Source organism: Scomber japonicus, chromosome 13 (assembly GCF_027409825.1).
Source record: "Scomber japonicus isolate fScoJap1 chromosome 13, fScoJap1.pri, whole genome shotgun sequence".
Lineage (NCBI taxonomy): Eukaryota > Metazoa > Chordata > Actinopteri > Scombriformes > Scombridae > Scomber > Scomber japonicus.
The window spans coordinates 20,080,853-20,097,955 of record NC_070590.1 but is presented as its reverse complement, the minus strand read 5'-3'; the positions used below and the strand labels follow the sequence as shown (position 1 = coordinate 20,097,955).

The 17,103-nt window shown below is 41.6% G+C and overlaps 1 protein-coding gene across 1 annotated transcript; it reads left to right on the top strand.

Annotated features, from left to right (window-relative positions):
- Nucleotides 1-358: 358 nt before the first annotated feature.
- Nucleotides 359-16,891, top strand: LOC128371232 (forkhead box protein O1-A-like). Its single transcript, XM_053331495.1, has 4 exons — nucleotides 359-1,130; nucleotides 14,503-14,694; nucleotides 14,864-16,090; nucleotides 16,183-16,891. The coding sequence occupies exons 1-3, from the start codon at nucleotides 507-509 to the stop codon at nucleotides 16,052-16,054; spliced, it is 2,007 nt and encodes a 668-aa protein (XP_053187470.1). The 5' UTR covers nucleotides 359-506; the 3' UTR covers nucleotides 16,055-16,090; nucleotides 16,183-16,891.
- Nucleotides 16,892-17,103: the final 212 nt, after the last annotated feature.

Here is a 17,103-nt window from a genome sequence, read left to right as displayed (position 1 = left end):
AAACAATTTTAAGAAATTGCCCACTTTAGGTGATATTGTAGTCTAGTCTCTCAAATTTCCTCACAAATGTGAAGATGACAAAACTTCGAAAATATAACAATATGCATTAAATGAGTCAGTTTTATATATGATGCAGATATTGTTTCAAACAGTGTACATTTATTCATCAAATGTCCGACCAAACTGCACTTCAATGCGTCGTTAAGAGGAGCCAAAAGACGGAGCCTGTGAGCGGACCCTGAATGCAGCATCAGACTCAGCACTGGTATTACTGACAGAGCGGCAGACTTGAGAGTTTGGGGAGTCAGTGCAGGATGGTGTGAACGTCAGAGTAGATCTTAAACGAACCAGCTTTGTTTTTATAGTTACAAAACTTTCTGCTGTTGGCCTGGGTGACTGGAGTCGTTGGCGTCAAACAACATTTTAACCCTTTTCTTTCGTCAATTAACATTCATATTGTTTATGTGAGTGTCTATGTGACAGTGAGAGCCCGCTTTGACCCTGCCATGGCTGAGGTACCTCCACCACACGGACAGCCGGTCGAAATAGACCCGGACTTTGAGCCTCTCTCCCGCCCGCGGTCCTGCACCTGGCCGCTGCCCCGCCCGGAGCTCGTCGACCCCGCCAGCTCTAACACATCCTCCCCGGCACCGTCTGTCCAGCAGGAGCCGGGAGGAAACGCCGATTTCACCAGTAACCTCGGCTTGTTAGAGGAAGACTATGAGGAGTACGCGGACCAGAAGCCACCTTTACCGTGCACTGATTTTCAGTGTCGGGAAGGAAATAATGTGCATCTACATCACCACCACCAACATCATCATCATCATCCTCGTCCTCATCATCAGCTCCACCAGCAGCAGCAGCAGCAGCAGCTTTCGGGTCAGCAGCTGCCGCCCCAGCAACAGGTGCCTCCTCCTGGTGTTGCACCCTTAAGTGGCGCTGGCCAGAGGAAAAGCAGCTCGTCCCGTCGTAACGCCTGGGGGAACATGTCATACGCTGATCTGATTACCAAGGCGATAGAGAGCTCACCTGAGAAGAGGCTGACACTGTCTCAGATTTACGACTGGATGGTGAAGAGTGTGCCTTACTTCAAGGATAAAGGAGACAGTAACAGCTCCGCGGGCTGGAAGGTGAGTGTCACCTGCACATAAGCATCCATTAACCTGAGATGGTTTGATGGTAACACAACTTTTAACCCCTTTAAATCTTAGGAGATTAAACAAGGCAGAGCACTCATGAAAACATAAACATAAAACATTTTCTGCAAGAAGGTACAACAGCTTTTTAAAGAATACACTAACTCCTACTATATGCTTTGAGTGTAAAGGTTTTCTTCAATGCATTTAGCAGCAGATCTGCACAAAGCAGTTATTGGACTCTTCTGCTCTACTAATTGTGCAGAAAGTGAGGTTCCCAGCAGACCAATGTTCTGCTGTTTCCACTGATGCACGTTTTACACTTTTTCACATGAAGTAGGGAGCAGATTCATTTTCTTTGCAGTCCTGTTTTTTTAAAATCAGAAAAAAAAGTTACTTAAATACTCTCACTGCAAATACTGAAAAAGTTGTATTATACCAAACAGAGGTTCAATGGACTTTTCTCCCTGAAGAAATATTTGACATGTCACATAAATGATGGCTGAATTACATTTACTATTCAGGGCCCTGATACTGTACATGCTAGATCACTGTCGTCTTACTGTACAGAGCCATCCTTATTAATGTTGTTATTAAGACCTGTGCTTTTCCTACTATGCAAAGTTTAAACACCACACCCCAGTCAGTGATGTCATGGCAACGTTTTTTCATCTCCCAACATCATAATACCTGCTGTGACATCACTGACCAGCAGCAGTACTTTTCCGACCTGTATATAGATTTATCTTTAAATCCCACATGACATCAGTATATTTCATATGTGGAGAAAGTAGTGATGCAGAAAAAATATTACTACCACATCTTATGATAGATAGTGGGTCCTTTTTCCCCATTTTCCCATCTGGGAGATAGAGTTGAATATTTTTGTCGATTTTGTGTGGTCCATGAACATGAAATGTTAAACAGTAACTCTTGATATGGGCTGATGAACTTTGGCACTAACCTTTGAAGTTTTGGAGCAGTTTCTTCTGGCAATGGTAGCAGCCAGCCGACCGGCCTCTCTGCTGTGTCAGGGAGGAAATATACAGCTCTAAAGCAGCGTGTGTGACAGTAAACATCCTACACATGTGACTGAGAATACTGAATATCCCTCAAGGAGAGCACTGTGAAAACAAAAAGCATCAGAGAACAACTGTAAGCTTTATTTTTACTCTTTTCAACTTGTTGACTGAGAGCAAGTGTTGAGTAGTGGTTCATATCTGCTTTGACTGAGTTCCATGCAGTAATACAGCCCAGCACAGATTTCAGATATGCCTTTCCTTGGCGGGAACAGCCTATTCAGTGTTGCTACAAAACATACTGACTCATGGTCTGTGCAGCGTTTCCACAGTCATGGAAAACCTGGTACAGTCCTAAAATTTGAAAGCCTGGAAATGTACAGGAAATATTCAGTACAAGAGAATTGTTCATGCTGACAAGTTGGAAAGATGTCGGGTTAATGTTTTGCTTTGTGCAGGTCTTAATATTGAGGTGAGGAAATCACTCAGACACAATGGTTAGAAATTAACAGAGAAAAAAAGCAGACAAAGAATGTCAAATTTGGATGAAAAGTTGAAGCAGATTCAAACCCGCACACGCCAAAACATTTGAGTCAGATCTATATGTCAGCTTTGCAGCCCTTCCCGTCACCCCTCTGTTCTTGTGAGATGTAATTTTGAAGCTATGTCAGGAAATGCCTTTGTGAACCTCAATCAAATATAGTTTCCATTGTTTTAACACCCCCGCCTGAGAAGCGTGATCATAGCTGGTATTATAAATTGTTGCACTGCTAAACCTCCCTTTCCTCTTTTTCTTAGTCTTTCTTCAGTTCTTCAAGTACAGCCATCCTACACTGTCTTACACTGTAGGTGCACTGGTTGGTGGGAACACACACATTTTTTGCTAGCGTGGAGTAAACTGTGCACAGCTCCCTCAACAATAACAGGAGGCGACACAAACAGCTCAATCAGTGTTGGGGAGTGTGTCGGAGGGGAAGGGGCTGGGAGAAGGGGATGCTGGGAACAACGTCAAACATCCTCCATTCCTGAGCTGTGCGCTCATATCTTTGTGTCCCTGTCTTCTAGAATTTCCTCAGCGGATGCTACGGCTCGGAGAAAGGGATTGCTGCTCTTTATCCCATCACTTCCTTCTCTGCCCTCTCTCAGGCCTTTGCTGGAGGTGTTTGTTTAAGAGGAGCTCAGAGAGTTACAGACCTTTCATGTCAATTTTCCTTCAAGTCTCAACATATAATACATATATAATACATTTTAAACCACTTTATTACTTCTTTTATTTTACTTTAATTAATTTTACGATCAATTTTAATGCTGCATTATGCAAAACTTGGTAAACTGCAATTAAACAGGACAAATTTGTCAGAAGTGAGCCAACAAAGGACACAATCATTGCAACATTTATTGCTATTGAGGTAAAATGATCATTTATTTTAAATAAGATTTACAGACCAGCCATAGTTGTGGGGTTCATGTAATCCTGTATGTAGACTCCATGACCTGCAGGGAATTAAATACTTTTCAAAACCCCCAATGGCCCCAAACTGTCCGAGCACAGTTACATTATTTTATATATTGGCCTGGTTGTTTTATCTTCATAGCACATTGAGCCCCAACAGTATATCTTCAAAAATATCCCGTATTTTTGCACTTAAATGACAAAAGATTTGCCCTGATTCACTTCCAATAAATCCCAATCAATGATATGCAAATCATGAAATTCTTTTGGTGCTTACAGGACTTACTCAAGATTCCGCAGGGCAGATTTGTTGAAGTTGAACTTGGACCCTACATCTCCTGATGTTGGGTTTCATTTTATAATATTTGAGATGAAAATTCTTTTTGTTTGAATTTAGTCACTTGTTAGAGGGAAAATGATAATGCAGGCACTCTGTACCTCACTGCAGTCCTACAGTAGCTTGGATGTGCAATGCTACCCAAAAAAATTCAAATACCCATTTAATCAAAAACAACAGGTCAAGCCTGTTTACCTTTTAATATAAAATCAACACATCTCCACTTCAACCTCTGCATTCCATTGTTGGCATGCTCGCCGGACCTTGGAACCACCGAGTAACAGTTATTTTTACACTTTCCTGTTAAAAAAACATGACAGTCCCCCCACAATGAACTATGATGCATTTCCTGCCAAGTGGATGGAAAACAGTGCCATGTGTTAACATCCCCGCCCTGCAAAACATGAGGGTCAGGGTTGGAAAAAGAGGAGGGGAGAAGGAAGAGCGTATATGGATCATGTTTGTGCATATAATTCTACATTAAGTCATATATTTCCATTTCTTTTCAGACTGAAAAAAATCTGTCTGCTTGATATTATGTTTTTGTCATGCCCTGGCTTATGTGTTTACTTTATAGTCCACATGCATGAGTATCCCTGATTGTAATGACAGATAGAAAGAGGAGGCACAGACCTCATGGTGGGTGGAGGGCGTTGAGTTTGAACCTCAGCGATTATACGGCTCCACCTAGAAAACTGGAGGTGGGTGGAGGTGGGTGGAGGGCAGGACAAGGGCGATGCTGTTGCCTCCAGAGCTTCCTGTCTCCTTCATATCATATAGATTTTTGTTTTCCCTCCAAAAATGTTGTGGCAGCTTGGTGATAAAGATGTCTTTGGCCCCTACTAACTGGGAAGACTGGTTCCCCTGGGATGCTGGTGGGTCTGTGACTGGCAGTGCACAGCATGTAAGGTACTTCACCACTACTTTACTGCTACTGCCATTGTTTTTCTCAGTGAACTGTGACCTTCTGTGATGGAACAGGAAGTAGCACCCCTGAGTTTAACTGGCACTCAGGGTCTGAGGTGCTCATTTTAAAACATGTAAATTGCAAGAAAGTATTTTATCTGTTGTGTCTTCAAAATTTTAGAGGTTATGAAATGCTTAAAGGGCACCAGAGTAAGCAGTTTTGGTGGGTGCCTGCAACAATACGTGCAGTAGATGTTGTGAAGCATTAGTCCACTGCTGAAGTTTAAGTGCCGAGGCCTGTACTACAAAGCTGGATTTTCTCTTATCGAGATAACTTCAGGGTTAACCCTGGGTTTTCCGTACTACGAAGTTGGTTCACTTCTTACCGGGGTAAATCACCATGGTAACTTATGCTGAACGGCTAACCTGCTCCGGAGCAGGTTATGTTCTGGATAAAAGATCAATGAGTACAAAAGCACCACCTCCTGACCAATCAGTTCTCTTAGAAAATGACCTACCCATTCTTAAAAGGTCCTGTTAACATTGGTGACAGGAGCGCTTAGTAAGAAAGAAAGAGTTTTTAGGGATAGATGCAATTTTTTAATTGACCAAAATATATATTAAAAAAATAATCCTTGAGGCACATGAGGGATATTAGTCTGTATGTTATACAGTTGGTTTGACATCATTCACTCAAATGGTTGAAGCGCATAATAGGTTTGTATTTTGAATGTTGAATATTAAACTAACTTAATGTCTCTATGAAAGGAAGGGCACTGAGGATGCGCTCTGCCCTAAACGTCTGTGCCGTAATAAAGTGACATTATGTGATCAGAGTCCGTTTATGTTGTCCAATTTATTAATATTGTAAAATCTCACGAATTTACACATTAACAGAGTCAGCTATTGTCTGCCAGCATTCCTTCCTGGCTTTTGCTGCAGCAGCAGTGTTGCTTTTGGCCTGGATGATGTGTTTGAATTCTTTATATTTATGAAGAATAATTGTCTGCTCCTCCATGGTAAAGTAGTCTGCTCTGCAGAGTTTCTCCATGTTTGTGATTGGTCAGACGCTGCAAACACCTCCCCTTTATGTGAGCGCGCAGTGATCCAGATTGGAAAACCCTGGGTTCAAATACCGAGCTGATAACCAGCTTCGTAGTACCGGTTATCCTAGATTGCGAATGTCTGGGTAAATCAACCCAGGTAACGGAGAGATATCCTGGGTATGTTAATCCAGCTTCGTAGTACAGGCCTCCGGTGATATGAATGGTTGTAAACGTTAGTACCATTAAGTAACATTTGTCCTACAGTGGCTTCAGTTGAATATACAAGTATTATGCAGATTGAAGGTAAATGCTACCAATAATTGAATTGTCTCTATAGATAACTAGTGAGCAGTGTTTTGCTACAGAAAGTATTTTTGTTATTTTAGCCATGTTAGTGATGTGGTGGCAATGTCAGTCTGTCAGGTGGTCCACAGCGTTGGTCCAAACTGGACTATCTCAACAATTATTGAATGGATTTTTTGCAGACATCGTGGTCCTCAGAAGATAAATCTTTCAGACTTTGGTAATTCTCTGAATTTTCCTCTAGCGCCACCACCCTGTCAATGTTTTCACTTGTCCAGTGAAATATCTACTTAAACATCTACTCAATGGAATGGCACCAAATTTTGAACAAACACTCATAATTCTGTGACAATGAATCCTACTGACTTCAGTGATCCCTGGATACCTCCTCTGCCACTGTGAAGTTTAGATTTGTAGTTTTGAGTGAAATATCTCAACAGCTTTTGGATGGATTGACATAATGATTTTGATGATTCCATATCTTTTTAAAGTGCCATTATCACATAATGGATTGGATTTGTCACTGGGTTTGCAAAATATTCCCATCAGCCTCAGCTGTACTTTGTGTTTAGCGCTAATTAGCAAATGTTAGTATGCCACTGGCCAAATTCAGATGTTAAACATTAGAGCAGCATTAGCATTTAGCTCAAACCACTACGCTGCTAATGTGACTGTTAACTCCTGTTTTCCTCTACAAGCATTTTGAAATCCATTTTCTTTTAATGTATTTTAACATTTCTATTTATTTAAACTAGCATATTAAACCAGATTAGTTTCAGTTTCCATTTTCAGGATTAGGTAGGTGGTAAATTAATCATGTTTTTTTATGATAAGAGACACCAGCTACTGAAAGTGGTGAGAAAAAAAACCTGAATAACTGCCAGCTATTTGTCTTGGGATCACAAGGTTAAAAAGGGAGGACTGCCCTGAACTTAAGAGGCCCACTGAAAGCTTCCAGTAACCCCATGAAGAAAAGGGAGGCTTGGGGCAGGGGCTTTTTAAGAGGAGCGACTGTGACTTGAGGGAAGGAGGGGAGCAGTCAGCTGAGCTGACTGGCTGTCTGTGGGTTGAGGCCTGTGTACAGTCTGCTGTCTACACATGTGTGAGTCTGTGGAATCCGTGGCATGTGGGTTTCTGCATTGTCCTCTAGTCTGCGCAGGATAATAACCCCCCTCTATATTATGTTCACAAAAAGAAGTTGGCCTCAAATCCATTATGCAAAATTTAAAGGGTAATGGGTGCTGAGGGAGGCTTGATGCAAAGAAATAGCCTGTGGTGTGAGGAAAGAGGGATGGGATCAAAAGTAATTGGGATTAGCGGCCAATCCTGTAAAAAACAGTTGTCCTTTCTACCCTGTAAAGTGTGTAAAGAATGTGTGTCACTCTCAAGATTAGGCTTAGAAAGATTAACAATCAAGTTTTTAATCACCTTGAATATTTTAAGTATGATTCTAGTATGTCATTTAGTCATTAGCACATCACAGGAGGATGTTCAATTCTATCTATCTGTCTATCAGCCTCATTTTGCTCCCTAGTTGTTTATCTAAAGCTGAACTCCTCACACAAAGCTCTCCATTCCTTTTCATGCTCTCACTTTGAAGCCATTGCAGAAATAGGTCACTCAGTTTGATGCTCAGTGTTAATGAAGTAGCCTGTATTGTGCTTGGAGCCATAACAGGATGAGAAGCTCCACATTGAGCTGGATTGCTCTTCTTCTGCAGCCGTCTTTTTAACGCCCCGTAACAGAAAACTCTTGTATCACTCTCATGTTTAACTCTGTATGCGTTTCCTGGGTCAGGCGAGAGAAAGCTGGGGAGGGGTGCACGCAGGAAGACACTGTCAGGAAGTGGCTTGTCATTTTACTGTAATCTCTGCATGTGCTGCTCACTGTTACTTTCTTCTTTACACCAGATATCTGATTGCTGTGTAGTGGTAGCCACGACAGCAGTGATTAAAGGTAACAGTTCTGATTAAGTGTCATTTTAAGAAGCAGTGTGTACACTCTTAAAGTCACAGAATGGGTAATTTTAACATTTTAAGATGAAAGGGACAGGAAGTAAACATTATTGTGTTTTGACTTTCAGCAGAATTGTACCGTCATGATATGAACATGCTTCATGGGTTTAAAACATAAATTATTCTGACCATATTTTAATTATGAAAAAACAAAATTACTAATTGACATTTTTGCTTTACATGTGCAAAGACTTCTGTAGGATGGGCAACAGTGAGAAGCACAGAACATCAGTTTAATTAGTTTATATTCTTTACAAGATTGATGATGTATTGTGGTATATATTGATACCAGGAAAAGAATCATTCATATTGTGACTCTGATTTGAGCTATACCATCCGGCGTTAAGGAAGTATGTCCACCTCCAGCATCTCCAGCTTGGAGCACTTGAGAGCACTTTGGAGATGCAGCATTGTTTTCAGCTTAGGCGCTTTGGTCGCTATGATACGGAATATCCATGGAAGTACGGTTAATTTATGTGTTGCAAGTGCTTGTTTGTGTTATCAACAAATACTGAATATAAAAATGGTTGGCACTTGTTAGAGTACTTACTCTAGTCTAGATGAAGCATGTAGGGAGAGAGGACCCACCGGTCTGTGTGGGTTTTGAGATTTTGTTGGTGAGGAAACATCTTGGTGAGTGGTGCACCATCATTTGGTTCAAGAGTTGAAGTTGACAGAACCTGCTAACTTGGGTAACGTCCATTGTTGTCACTGTTCAGCACTGGTCTTGGTGGTATTTGTCCTGCCCTTCCCCTAATGTGATTGGACAGCTGGGTAAAAGTGACAGTGATGGGCATTACGTTCTACCCAGAGTTCGACATTTTTCAACTCTTGGCAACTAGAAAAAAACTCCAAACGTGCAGGGCCTCCGCACAGAATAGACAGTCAGCGTGTCGTTACACTGCCGGTGTGTGTAGCATAGTGTAAATACACTGCACACCCATAGCAAAAAAAAAAAAAAAAATACGCTGGTTTGGTGTAGAATTTAGTGGCATCTAGTGGTGAGGTTACAGATTGCAACAAACTGAACTGCCCACCCCCACACCCGAGAATGTAGGAAAAATACGGTGGCCGCAAAACGTAGGTAAAACACAGAAGGTCCGCTCTAGAGCCACTGTTCAACTTGTCCGTTCTGGGCTTCTGTAGAAACATGATGGGCTCCGTGGAAGACGACCTGCTCCTTATGTAGATATAAAGGGCTCAATTTGAGGTAATGAAGCACAAGTCTTATGTTGAGGTGATTATACAATAATTAAAACATACCCCTGAATATTATATTATGTTTCTGCCAAATCCATTTCAATAGATGCCACTAAATTCTACACACTGCAACTTTTAATAGGAAAGTATATGCATTGACATTGTGAGCTACACAATCAACCCGATAGCAGAAGGCTCGTTCATTTAATTCATTTCCTGCACGGCTCGGCCAACACGTGGATGGTCAACAAACCGGTCAAGAAGTTTTTTCCACAGCTGAACTTTTTTTTTTTCCAGCCAAAGAGATTAGCATACTTCCTTATTTTACTGTTAGTGTGATTTTTGATTTATGGACCAATTGTTTCACGTGTTTCCTCATTCTCTACAACTTTTGTTTAAAAACCTCAGGGCAGAAGCAACATATAAACAATGCATGCAGGGTGGTTGCACTAGCAGCTGAGGTCAATGAAGTTCTGATTAGAAATAAAAGAGGTTATACAACACACTAAATCACTGTAAGATTGTAGTAAAATTAAAGAATTGTAGCCACATGAGGCCACTTGATGCAAATTTAAAGTAATTATTTTTTCCCTAAAGATTTTCATCACTAACTGTATATCAGGCCTCATCGCTGATATAAAAGCAGTTACTGATTTGAGTAGCATCTGGTCTCCAGCAGTGAGTCTCCAGGGGGATCCTCTGTCCTGTCTGCGGTTGCATCTGGCTAGCACTGTGTAAAACCTTTGGACCAATTGCAAGTGAGGCCACTTTCACTGTGTCTGCACCTGTCCCTGCAACTGGGCCTTGTTTATTTACTTATCCCACGACCGTTACTGCAAGCCTCATGCTTCACTACACAAGAAACAGCAGCTGTGTCAATGAGACTGTTGTGAAGTCCAGTAGGAGGAGTCTGATGTCGAAGTTGTTCTCTGAAGAGAATGAAAAAATTTAGATGAATTAAACCTCCTCCCTGTAAGATGACTGCTGGGATCACTTCATGTGGTTCATGATCATAAATGATTTTGAGATCATTTGACTGGAGTGGTGGATTTTCTATAATCTAATGCAGGTCTGCTTAAAACCAGCAGCAGGTGGACTTACAATCACTTGGCCTACAGAGAGGCAACAGGTTTCTGCTGTATTGCATTTACAGTTTGCAGCCCAACATGTGGCATTTCTGAGGCCATCTGAAAATAGATTTTGTCAGAGGCAAAGAGACCTTTCCCATGTCAGTGTCCTTGCACCAGCTGACCTAGGACCAGTGTTACTTATTCTATACTTCAGGGCAAGTTTTTGTCAAATATAAATAATATAAATACATTTTTTAGTTGCTACAAAGTGATGAATGATGCAAAATTGGCTATGAAAATTAAATGAAATTTAAGCACATCAAAATGTATTCACAATATATTACAGTATTTTGCAATGCAGCTTAACTCCTTTGCAAACTTTGGTTGAAATGCTGCTTGAATTAGTCAACAGATCTTATCTCTTCAACAGTTACGTCACTCAAAGGCCTCCGTAATCTGAGCCTGGGAACTCCCCTGGTCACCAAAATAAGTTGATAAAGTTAATCGAGTTCGTAATGTCACACAGTCAGATAACATATAACGTGCCATGCAGTTACAGGTGCACATATTTCACCACTTCAAAGTCATTCAAAAGTGAGGACCATAACAATGCGTTTTATAAAGAAGTTTAGCAACAATGAAACATATAGGCCACCTTGGGTCGGGCTTTCAGAGACATAATGTGAGAGAGGGGCACCTCCTGAATTAGTTAGGCAGTATCTTTTGTTCTCTCTGGGCTGAGGTGAGGTCTGTCTCAGACAAGGATTATCCCAGGCTGAGCAGAGAATTCCCCTTCCCAGGGCCCAGTCATGCAGTCCATGATCTATTGTGGGCACTAATCAGAGGCTGCAGACATTTGCATATCACCAGTGATCTCAGCCGTGTGTAAGCAAGTCAGACATTGTCATTTGAATAGTGCCATTAAAGTTAGTTTACAAAATGAGTTTGTGCAGAGCACTGCTCGGATCTCAGGTCAACCACTAATCACTCATTTCCTGTCTTCGGTTACAGATAGAGATCACGTAAAACGAGAGTAAAAGGAGAGAAAAGGTCATGATTTAAAAGAACAGGGACAGATGGAACATTGCATTTTCTGGCCATGCAATGAGTGCATACTCCACCTCAGTCTCTGCATGTGCAGGATGTCCTCTGACACAGGAAGCCTTATTTAAAAGTCAGTGGAAGAGAAGGGAGGAGTGCAGTTCAAGAGAGGCGTGTGTGTGTATGTATGTATGTGTGTGTGTGTGTGTTGGGGGGTTTCTGTTTTGGTGAGTCAGAAAGCAGACAGTCAGACCCAGCACGTCACATCTGATGCTTTTCCCTCTCTCTCTCTCTCCCTGTTCGCGCTCCATCCAACCTGTTTGCATGTCTCTGTCAGCGCCGGCTGAGAAGCTCGTGTTCAGCACACAGTGAACTCATTGACCCCAGCTCTCACAGCAAAAACATCTCACTATGTCACCCTCCCCGTTCTCACTACGAACTCTGTAACCTCCCCTCGCTTTCTTTTTTGAGTAAAAAAAAATCCTCATTCTCGCATAGCCCACTGCCTCCACTGTTAAGAACAGGCTTCACAAAGCTACTGTTGATGTGCCATTTGAGGTTGCGCTTGCTTTGGTTCAGTGCCCCCATATGAACAATAGTTTAAAGCTTGTTCTGTTTTTTTTTTTTCTTTTGTCATTTGAAGTATCATTCTGGTCTAACTCACTGCCACATAAAATAAAGAACCATTTTCTAATCCACTTTATGACACTAACCTCAAATGTGAAATAGTTACTTCTGTTTTTTTGTTTTTTTCAAATAAAAAAATTGGGTAGTAAATCAAAATGACGATGATGATTGTATTGAGATGCTTCTTCAACTTGCCAAACACATATTTAAGGTGACAGTAGGAATCATAATTCAATGATTAATATGCACTGATTACATTCGTCAAAAAGCCTAACCCCAACCCAAGACCAACATTTCACTCACTCAGACTCACTCAGACAATCGGTCTATTGTTTTGAATGTGAGTGTCTTTATCTCCATGCTTTGTATATCCCTGTTGAATTCTGTGGTTAGGGACATCTGGCTTTACTAACTGCAGGGAGCTGCTTTTGCGTTCACATGGGTATTCGGGGGAAATTCCCTGCTAGTATGTCTTGTGTTGCACTTTGGTCTTTTTTATTGTACCCAGCATCCAGCACAGCAACGAGTTTCATATTAGGGAGATTTTTTTCTGTCCAGAGAGACCAAACTGTACAGCACGTCTGTGTGCTCCTCAACCATCTTTGTTTTTCTTCCTGAGAGAATTACCACAGTGTCCTTTTTAGGGTACATAACATAGCATTAGAGAAAGCAGACTGAATAGGGGCTTTAGGTGTATACATGTTAGCTCAAGGACAACTGTGACCGCATGCAAAGAAAATAAAAATAAGTGATCACATTGGTTAAGCCCAAAGTAATACAGTCTGTCCTATTCAGGAGCGTTTTCATTTAATCTGCTCTTTTTGTAGGGTAGCTGTCAAACAAAGACCTCCATCTAATTTGTATTTGTCAGCTATAATGTCATTGTCAGATAACTAAAAGTATTCACAGCGATGCAAGAGATGTTTGTGAATCTGAATATATTCTGAATTACTTGCTTTCACTGGCTTTCTCTGTGTTATTTTTTCAGTTTAATGGAGAAGTGCTGCTGCTGGTAGAAGGGCGGAATAGAGATGTGCAGATAAAACTAGGTGGAAATCACAGGAAACATGATTATCACCCACTGTGAGGAGGGAATAGAATGACCACCCTAATAAATTCAGTCAGGATGAAGGCCAGGCTTGGGTTTGACAGTGTTTTATTATTAGAAGTACTTTTCTTCATTGGCTTTAACCCCTAACAGAGCTGAGTAACTGAAGGAGGCCTCAAACTATCATTTTCTGCTATTCTTACATTCTAATACACATTCAGAAAGGTGAGTTGATATTTCTTGAGAGCAAAATAGATAACATTTAGATGTATCTCGAATGTTGCACTTCTCAAAGGACAGTTATAATTCATAACTTTGACTACAAGCAATTTAAAGATGGCAAAAGCCTTTCAATGTGAACTTAAAAGCTGAGATTTTGAAGTAAAACCACAGCAGAGAGGCAAAGAAGAGATTATGCAAAGGTTCTGTAATAAAAATGAATTTTTGTCTGCCAACTTTGTGCAAGAGTCATACAACTTAAATGAAAAGAAAGGTTTTATGACCTTTGAGTCACATTTTTGATGCAGGTTCAGCAAGTCCTCCATTCCTCTCCAATGGTGTCACCCTGAAGAGTTTCCAGCTCTGATCATACAAAAAAAAATCTGCTCAGTTAGGTCATTTTGAGTTCACTCTGTTTGAAACCAAATTTTACTTGGTTCACCATCATAAAACCATCCTCTAGCTGTACACCAGCAGCACATTGTTCTAGCTGCTATTGTTGTTCATGATTTTTCTTTGTAATTGCAACCGCTGTTGCCTAGTAACAACTACGACCAGTCTGTAAAGTTGATGAGAAGGGTTTTTGTTACTCTAAGCTGCTTCCTCTTGGACAGAACAAAATGTCTCACACTATGGTAAACTTATACATATTATGTGGCTAGAAAGGTACCATGTATTTATTTTTTGAAATGACGCCATATGTCCCATCCACCTCTGACTCCCTTGTGCCCAAGTGACCAGTGTCTTTTGCTGGAGAGCCTTAAGAGAAATTAGAAAAAGCTTAAAAATGGACAAAATGTTTGTGGAGGTATGCATATTTCCTGTTTCATCTGCTGGCTTTGACATCACACCCAACTAACCCCATGTTTTCCACTCTGTAAAAATATGCAAGTTAATACACCTTCTCATTAACCTCCCTCTGAAAAGCGGGATAACCCCCTAACATTGCTTTCCTGCCTGTATTGTCCAATCTCATCAAAACATAAATAAAAATTGGACAGAAAGCCTAATTATTTTTGATGCCTCAAGCTGCGTTTTTAGACACACTCAGATAACTTAAAAATGATTCTTTTTACATCCAGAATTCCATCAGACACAATCTGTCCCTGCACAGCCGCTTTGTGCGCATACAGAACGAGGGAACAGGGAAAAGCTCGTGGTGGATGCTGAACCCAGAGGGAGGGAAAAATGGGAAGTCACCTCGACGTAGAGCCACCTCCATGGACAACAACAGTAAGTTTGCCAAGAGCAGAGGAAGAGCCACAAAGAAAAAGGTACAGTCCCCATTAATGAACACTTGTATAACAACTATCTGAAAGTACTTCAGTTGTATAGTTTTTCTCACAATTCTGCTGAACCTAGATTAATTTTAGCCTATGTTAATAATACACTGGTATAGTTTATAGGAACATTTATGAGGTTTTCATGTTGTTCTATACCCAGATGGCTCTACAGGAAGGGGTTGAGAGAGGAGCAGGCAGCCCCGGTTCCCAGTATTCCAACTGGTTGGGAAGCCCAAACTCCCACAGTAATGAGGACTTTGAAGCCTGGAGCTCCTTTAGGACACGTACCAGCTCTGACGCCAGCACGCTCAGTGGTCGCCGGTCACCTTTCCCTTCTGAACAGGAGGACCTGGGGGAATCTGACAGCCACATGATGTATCCTGGAGGGGCAGGGACCAAGATTACTGCCCCCTTGCCCAGCCTGTCTGAGGTGGCTGGATCCATGGGCCAACACGGCTCAGAGAATGTCATGGAGAGCCTGTTGGATAACTTGAACCTGCTGTCTCCTAAGAACCCCCAACTTGGTTCAGACTCCTCACATTCCCCAAATGCTGCCATGCTTCAGACTAGCCCCTACAACCCCACCAGCTTGAGCCTGCGCCAACAGCAGGACTACCATAAATGCATGTATGGCCAGGTGAGGATGAACTCCCTGTCCCCTGTCCCCATGCAGACACTGCCAGAGAGCAAGCCAGGCTATGGGGCTTATGAGAATCAATATATCTCCCCTGCTGGCCTTCTCAAAGAGCTGCTGACCTCAGATGCAGATGCCAACAGAGACATGATGCCCCACAGGGATTCACTGGTGCCTCAGGTTGGTAGGGGAAGTTGTCTCTTGCCCACCTACAACAGTCAGAGCCAAGTGAGTGGACATAATGGAGTAAAAATTATGAATCCTCCTCAGAGTCACACAGTTCCTCATGTAAGCCCACAAGTTATTCATAGCCAGGGTCCTTCAACCTCACGAGACTTGAATAGCTGTAACATGATCCCCCTGACCAGTCTGACTAGTCTTTCAGGGGCCCTTCCTCGAATGACCAGCCTGAGGACATGCATGCAGCTGCCCCATGGTCACCCAGCACACACTAATGATGTCACAGCAGGCTACAGCAGCAGCAATGGCTACAGGCAACTTGTTCATCCACACGGTCATCATCATCATCATCAGGAACGGCTACCCAGTGACCTGGATAACGTATCTATTGAGAGGCTTGAATGTGACATGGAGTCTGTCCTAAATGAAACCCTCATGGATGGGGGGGCACTGGACTTCAACTTTGACCCTGCAGCTGGGCCTCAGGGGTTTCCCCAGAGGGTGAAGACCACCACACATAGCTGGGTGTCGGGCTAAAGAGCATGGTGAATTATGTAATTGATGCTTAAACAGGTGAGACTGGCGATTAGTCTGGTAGTAAATCTACAATAAATAAAATATACACAGCATGTTTACCCTTTAACATTTTCCACTCTCCCTCACAGGTGTTTCTCAGCATCACACTGCTGCTCACCCTCATTCTGAGACAGGAAAATATCAACCCAAAGAAGCCATCACCAACACTCTCCATAAAGTTGTTTTCAAGATGTATATGTCTAGAGTGGCAGTTCCATGTATAACAGTGCATGTTAATACTTTACATTAAAGAGTCAACAAAATGAGATTTCAATTAGTTTTTTAGATATCTCTTCAGGGAGAAAATGGAGACATGATATAAGCCTGTATTCATTAAATTTGCCTTGTTTACAAAAACTGGAATTATATATGTATTACATTTTTTGCTGAAGTCATAGTATATTGAAACATACAGTAGGGTGCAGTGTATTACATAACACAAAATGCTTTACAAAAAAGGCAGTTTCTCAGAATGTATTGTTTGTGGTTAGTCTGACATTTCTGGAAACACTTTGTATTTGGCCCAAACTTCAGAATTACCTTTAGTTTAAAGACTGGACCTTGGAGCAGTCAGTAGGCCCAGCTGAGAAGACCTGAGAGCCATCAAGGTGCACCAGGGACATAACAACTCAGTAATAAGTCAGGGTTGTACCATGAATTGCTTTACAGGTCATGGACTAAATTGAAAAATCAGGTCTTTATATGCTACCATCCAGTAAAGGGATGAATTTGCAGAGGTGTCCTGAACCAAGGGGAGCTCATCAACACATCTTAAAATAGTGTATATAATTTGAAATTGGCAGCCAAATCTTTAATGGTGGGCTTGAGATTACATTCTCTGGACTAAAAAGCTTCTTCTTTGAACATCAAGTCCTTGATAGCAAAAAAAACTGCTGACCTAGTGAGATCATAGACAAACTACTGTATCATCTGCAAATTATGTTAACATGTTCAACACAGTGAATTCAAATAACCCAGAGAAGATGTACAGTTATACCTGGAGGACCAGA